The sequence below is a fragment of the Myxine glutinosa genome, chromosome 6 (assembly GCF_964187855.1).
Source record: "Myxine glutinosa chromosome 6, kmMyxGlut1.1, whole genome shotgun sequence".
Lineage (NCBI taxonomy): Eukaryota > Metazoa > Chordata > Myxini > Myxiniformes > Myxinidae > Myxine > Myxine glutinosa.
In genome coordinates this window covers 124,834,204-124,841,517 of record NC_136266.1, presented here as the reverse complement: position 1 = coordinate 124,841,517, position 7,314 = coordinate 124,834,204, and the positions used below count along the sequence as shown (strand labels likewise).

Here is a 7,314-nt window from a genome sequence, read left to right as displayed (position 1 = left end):
ACTGCAATCGGCACTGGCTGTGTTGTCTGGTCAGGCGTGGCTTTCTCAGGGGACGTCTGGCACGATAGCCTGCTTGAATTAGTCGTTGGTTGACTAGCCTTCTGGATACAGGCACATTTGTCAGTTGCTGCCACTCAGCTCTAAGCCGATTAGCTGACTTGGTACGGCCATTGCAGACTAACCGGTGCAGCTGGCGATCATCTCTCCTTGTGGTTCTGCGTGGACGTCCTGGCCTCGGTATTGGAGTAGGGACACCCCTCTGAGCATTTCGTTTCAGGATCTTTGACACCTGACCTTGAGTGATGCCATACTGAAGAGCAATAGCACGCTGTTTCATGCCAGAATTTCGTAAAGCCACCACTCCATGACAAACAGCATTGTCAAGTTGACGGACCGTCTCCAGAGGAAGCGGCAATAGCTTTTGTAGACGTGCAGCAGTTGTTTTCCACTAATACAGAACGCAACAACCCTTATATACCAGATTGTGAAGCCAATCGTCAAATGTACCTGTCCTTACATTTTGTCACGCCACCTGTGATATAATCCTGTTATTGACTTCTTGCTGCGAAAGACAATCAGTGACATGGTTCTTTCAACAAAGACATCACCGAAGGGTAAAAGAAACTCACCAGATTGATATACTGACTTCAGAAAGAAAACCCGTCAAGAAAAAAAAAAAATCCATATTAAATGCCAAGTCTGTATATATATATATATATATATATATATATATATATATATATATATATATATATATATATATATATATATATATATATATATATATATATATATATATATATATATATATTGTTGTAGGTGACGGGTCGCGCCTCCCGGCACGGCCGTCCCACGGGTGGAACGCCGGCTGGTTCGACACAGATCTCGGGTTACGCGCCTCTATCGCGATACCAAATTACACCTGTGCCTTGCCAGTTGGGGAGACACCCGTCGCTACAGGTTGGGTTTGTCAGAGACCGAGCGAAGTCTGCCGCAACCTGTAGCCAGCTTGGTTTTAATTACAAATCGAGCGGATTGCTCTTCAATGCGACACAGATGAATGCAGTGCGGCAACTTCCATACGAATCAACCAGATTTAATGGGGGAACATTAGGGTACACAAAACAAGCAAGGCGTTCACGATAATATTATAATTCAACTATGAGTAATAACCCGCTCTTATCTAGGGAGCTACAATTAAGGGTTTCGCGGGGTGACCCTAACGAGATAAACCTTAGGCCTGGACAACATTCATACAAGACAGGGGGTACTTGGTGGTGTTGATGGACGAGAGGTGAAGATGTGAAAAGGGCGAATGCAGCTCGTAACAAGCCGATGTCGCCGGATTTGAAGGCCCCGCTTGGGCCTGCAGTCTGCCAAATGGCGGCCCGCCCTCTTATCGGCCACGCATCAAGCGTCGCGAAATGGCGGCCACCCGCTCTCCTTATCGGCCACGCGATCAGCACGATTGTCGAACTCCCTTCTTCCGAGAGAGAGAGAACTCCGTTATTCTCACTCGCCTTGGTGGTTCTCGTTCTTCCGCCATCGATGCCCGGCGCTTTTCCGTTTCTCCCGCTCAACCACGCGCGGAGAGAGCTCTCCGGCGGGAACCCGCCGCGAAGGCCTGTCCACACGCCATCCGCGCATGCGTCTTTTTTCCACCTCCTCCCTCGCACGTGCTCAGCGACCCCTCGCACGTGCTCAGCGACCCCTCGAAGCGCCGCTTCCGGTTTTTGACGGCGCTTGTCGTTTTTGCCCGCTCAATCGCGCTTTCTCACGTCAATCCATTGCCTCGATCATGGCATTGCAACCGAGGCCGGTCTTAATGGAACTTGCACCTTGTTTGATTGTCAAGATGTAATTAAAAGGGAACCGTCTCTTGTACACCACCAATGCACCACACAAAACAGCCTGCTACACCTTCCGACACAAAACTACCATCCCAGTACAGACGATCTATGGTAAACATACATCTAAGAGGGGACCTGAACTAATTCTATATTTAATAAACCACTAAGGGCCATTTCCGCAACACTACCCCCACCTTTCTCCCGAGGCTCTCCCGAGCCTCCACTAGGGGCAGCCCGCGGGAATGGCCCTGTCTAACGTACAGCACAAATCTCCCATTTACTCTAACCCACAACATTGCAAGCACTTAACTCCAAGAAGCAAAGTATCAGTAAGATTGGCATGTCCCTATCCTAGTGTGTCGGATCACTAATCTAACAAACACATCCACACTCTATGCACAATACTTAACATTCTAATTATGCATTTGCGCAGGAGGGCATTCAATGTTACTTTCAACACCAATATTCACATCGGAGCAAGACATTCAGAGTTTCAAAGCTTCTTGACGTGTTCGCTCCTTCACGCCTCCTCCCGGCAGTGTTGTGTCTTCACCCCAGAGGGGTTTCCTTACTTCGTGGCCTTATTGGCCTCTCACCAGGTGAGTTCAGTCGGCCCAGTGGCCTAATCTCACAAAGAGTCCTTCGGCCCACTGAGCCCACAAGACGGCATGAATCTTCGGCTGCAACAGCCCGCAAAAGCACTTTGGCCTCCATGGCCCACAAAAATGCTTCGGCCCACATGGCACACAACCGAGCAGCAGCAGGCAACAAGCCCTGCCTTGGACAGCAGGTGGCACAGTTCTACCGATGGTAAGCAAATGCAGTCTGGAGGCATTCTTGAGGGTGCAAGTGGGGGTGATGACCTCAGCCCAGGCAAAATGAAGAGTACCCTTAACCTTCCTTGCCTGACTTATCTTGGTACGACTTGTTTTAGTATGGTCTTCTTAAAAAGTCCTTTCACTTTTTAGCTGACAGGATGGTGTGCTTCTTAATCAATTGTTATCTGTGTGCTCATGACACACTGGTGGCTTCTCTGGCACTTGGAGAGGGCGACCGAACCTGGCCCTTGTTCACAACTTTCCCATCAACACGACTCGTACCAGGTGTCACACATGAATGGTGCGGAGGAGAGTTCATCGAACCTAACCTTTTACTTGAAGCTCTAACCAATGGCACAAACCCTGCCATTGCCACAATGATCCTAATGACCCATTTTTTTCAACCTGGCACACTGTTCCATTCTTTTAAACCTGGGCAAGGCCCTTATTTGTCTCTTTTTCTTCACTTGGTGGTGCCAGGCATAACTCATTGGCTGGGGAGTGTGACTACAACTAGGCCTCTTTGCCTGCTTCCAATAGGTGGTGGGGGACACCCAGCGACCTCGGGGTTCACCTGAGCGCGCCTCTGGCGCTCCTAAATAAGGGGTGGCTCTCTAGCCCCCACACTGTGCTCTCCAAGCACTCTAACCGGGTGGCTCTCTAGCCCCCGCACTGTGCTCTCTTAGCACTCTAAACCCTACTGTCTGGTGTCCCCTCCCGACTCACCAACTTCCAATACCATGTCACACTCCCAGCCAGTACCACCATACCTTGGCTGCACCTACCCCTAGCAGTCCGCCTGCACAATGGAACAGCAGCCAGAATCCACGTCAAATCCACTAAGTCCCCCTAACCTACACTCACTTGGTTAGGAGACTCCTACCAACAGGGTACATTGTTCGCACTCACTCTCCTTATTCACACAATCACGCCATTCATCCCAAACACCTTCGTCATTCATTCCACAGTGCCACACACCCAGTCCACAACACCATCCAACACCTTCCACTTTTTGCAGGGGTGTTTAACGCCCTGTCTGTCATGTCCCCACTATTTCTCTCACTTTTTTTTTTTTTTTTTTAAATAGTCACGCACATCCACTTGTGCCACTCTTGTCTCTTCTGTCAGTCTCTCAATTTGCAATCTCTCTCGATATTATTTTCAGTCAAGAATTCCCTTTTTTTTTTTTCTTTCCAATCTGGCCTGCTTCTGTGGCTCATTGGAAAGGGAGTGAGGGAAGGAATCCCTCATTACCCTTTACATGGCCCCGCCGCCTTTCCGCCACGGCTCATAAGGGTCACGTCTCAATTGGGGTCGTGGTCCACCCCCTCCTTTTCTCCAGGGTTCGCGGAAGTCAGGTAGACCCCACTTGGGGGAGCGGCCTCCCCCTCTTCTCTTTAATTCCCTGAAGACAGGTAAATCCCATTTAGCTAGCCGAACCCCTCGTGTCCTCAGAGAGGTCCGATGACCAAGGGACACCTGGCGGTGTCGTTGCTGGGCCCCTCTTGTTCGAAAATGGGTCCAGGGAGTATGTGACGCATGCCAACGCCGCCTGCTACGCATCTGCGCTCTACCTCGAAGTTCCTGTGAAGCTGAGGGAGAAATTACAATCCCCTTTCTAAAGCCTGCTCCTGGTGGAATTTCTATTTCCCCTTGCACCTCGAACCTATTTCCTACGTCACCACTCATTCCATGCTCCGCACTCACACACGTTTCGGCCTTGACAGCACACCCCGGTGCTGTAAACTGGACTATGGGCTCACAGCATTCATCCACAGGCATTCCATCCACACATTCAGGTGTCACGCATACGTGCACCCCATCGGACAGAGTCTCTTGATTAACATCAAATCCAATTGCGAACTTAAGCTCATCGTCCGCACCATGTATGCAGATGCCCACGTACCTGCTTCGTTCCAAAGTCACATCGGTCCGGTCGCTCATCATTGGTTCGCCACACTCCTCTGGGCCTGTCAGCTTCACTTGCTGGACCTGCTCAAAATGTGTTTCATGAGTCAACAACCCCGTATACTCCCTCCATGTCTCCATCACCAGGGTTTGCTCCAATTGTTGTTTCATTCGACGAGTGATGCCAATCAAGTCCTGCACCACTAACATTCCTCCCTGTGATGACGTCACACATCCCACATTATTGTGCTGCCCTACTTCCTGGCTCCATTTTCTTTCCCAGTTGAGTCGTTCTTCCTCTCTGAGCCTTTTTAGTTGTTCGTTACCTTTCCGGAGTCTTTCCATCTCTGCGGACTCCACCCTTGCTTTCTCCTTTAATTGGTCAATTTCCGATTCATATTCCTCTTGTTTCTTATGCCACCGTCCCTCTTGTGCTTCATTCTCCAATCTCGTCGTTTCTCTCAATTGATTGATTTCCTTTTCCTGCTTCATTCGTTGTTCTTTCATTACACGTTCATCCATCTCATTCTTTGACCTTGCTTTGGCTTCTGCCTGTTCGATCTGCACAGTGTAGTTCCTTTTTAGTTGATCAATTTCAAATTCATATTCTTTTTGTTTCGTATCCCATCGTCTCTTTTGTTCTTCATTCTCCAATCTCGTCGTTTCTCTCAATTGATTGATTTCCTTCTCCTGCTTCATTCGTTGTTCTTTCATTACCCTTTCATCCATGTCATTCTTTAACCTGGCTTTGGCTTCCATCTGTTCAATCTGCACAGTGTGGTTCCTTAACATTTCACTCTCCATCCTCTCTTTTTCCTCACTTATCTCCTCTACTCTTTCGCATGCTTCCTCTCTCCTTTTGTCCATCCTCTTCCCGTATTCCTTGCTACTTTCCATTTGACGTGCCAGTTCATTTCCTCTGTACTCTGATTCCCGAAACTGGCTTGATTTCTCAGACAATTCTCCCTTCAGTTGTTCCAATTCCAAATCGTGTTCCTCTCTTTCCTTTTTCAAGTTCTCCCGATCCCGGGAGTTTCTGCTTTGTTCTTTCTCTATTCTCTTGTTCAGTTTGCTCTTCTCTTGTTCCATGTATTCCTCCCCTCTTTTTATCTTCTGTTCTAGGCTTTCTCTTGTCTGATCACCGGATCTTACCTTTTCCTGCAGTTGTTCCAACTCATGGGTACTCCCCTCTACTTTCCTCTTTTCTCCCTGTAGTACCTGGACTTTTTCCACCAATTGATTCCCTATGCCTTCCAATTCGAGAATCCGTGCTCGTTCCCATCTGGAATCTGTGTTGTCTCGCAATGCGCCGGCCAAGGCCATTTCCGTCCAGTGAATTCGTTCCTGTGCATCGACCAATTGTTGTGACTCCCTTTGCTCCTCATTTTCCTGAACCTCACTTGCCTGCTGTAGTGCCTCATGCAATTTCGTGTGTAACTCCCCAATATAATCCTCCTTACACTCCACCTGCTCCCAGGCATCCTCCAATCGTGCATGAAGCTCGTTAATGTACGCATTGTCGTCCTGCTTATTTTGCCATGACGCATGCTGTGACCACGTGGTTTGGATCGGTGGGTGGGAGCGTTTTCTTTGTGATGTGCGGCTCGTTGCACTCTTAATACCGATTCTCTCCCACCTCGTGTCACGCTGCTGAGCCGCGCAGCCATTTTGCGACTCCATCTTCCTTTATAAATTACGAAGTTTGACACCCAATCCACTCAAAATAAAAATGAAACCAACTTTGGAATTTGCGAGCGACGTGTTTTTTTTTTGTTTTTTTTTCTTTACGTGCCTCTCACAATCGATGTTCGGGGTGCGAAATGCACCCCAGGTCCAAATCCGACTCCTGACACCAGTGTTGTAGGTGACGGGTCGCGCCTCCCGGCACGGCCGTCCCACGGGTGCAACGCCGGCTGGTTCGACACAGATCTCGGGTTACGCGCCTCTATCGCGATACCAAATTACACCTGTGCCTTGCCAGTTGGGGAGACACCCGTCGCTACAGGTTGGGTTTGTCAGAGACCGAGCGAAGTCTGCCGCAACCTGTAGCCAGCTTGGTTTTAATTACAAATCGAGCGGATTGCTCTTCAATGCGACACAGATGAATGCAGTGCGGCAACTTCCATACGAATCAACCAGATTTAATGGGGGAACATTAGGGTACACAAAACAAGCAAGGCGTTCACGATAACATTATAATTCAACTATGAGTAATAACCCGCTCTTATCTAGGGAGCTACAATTAAGGGTTTCGCGGGGTGACCCTAACGAGATAAACCTTAGGCCTGGACAACATTCATACAAGACAGGGGGTACTTGGTGGTGTTGATGGACGAGAGGTGAAGATGTGAAAAGGGCGAATGCAGCTCGTAACAAGCCGATGTCGCCGGATTCGAAGGCCCCGCTTGGGCCTGCAGTCTGCCAAATGGCGGCCCGCCCTCTTATCGGCCACGCATCAAGCGTCGCGAAATGGCGGCCACCCGCTCTCCTTATCGGCCACACGATCAGCACGATTGTCGAACTCCCTTCTTCCGAGAGAGAGAGAACTCCGTTATTCTCACTCGCCTTGGTGGTTCTCGTTCTTCCGCCATCGATGCCCGGCGCTTTTCCGTTTCTCCCGCTCAACCACGCGCGGAGAGAGCTCTCCGGCGGGAACCCGCCGCGAAGGCCTGTCCACACGCCATCCGCGCATGCGTCTTTTTTCCACCTCCTCCCTCGCACGTGCTCAGCGACCCCTC

General features: G+C 49.5%; 1 protein-coding gene across 1 annotated transcript; it reads right to left on the bottom strand.

Annotated features, from left to right (window-relative positions):
* Positions 1–2,721: 2,721 nt before the first annotated feature.
* On the bottom strand, positions 2,722–6,762 carry LOC144892656 (uncharacterized). Its single transcript, XM_078780467.1, has one exon. The coding sequence runs from the start codon at positions 6,254–6,256 to the stop codon at positions 3,926–3,928; it is 2,331 nt and encodes a 776-aa protein (XP_078636593.1). The 5' UTR covers positions 6,257–6,762; the 3' UTR covers positions 2,722–3,925.
* Positions 6,763–7,314: the final 552 nt, after the last annotated feature.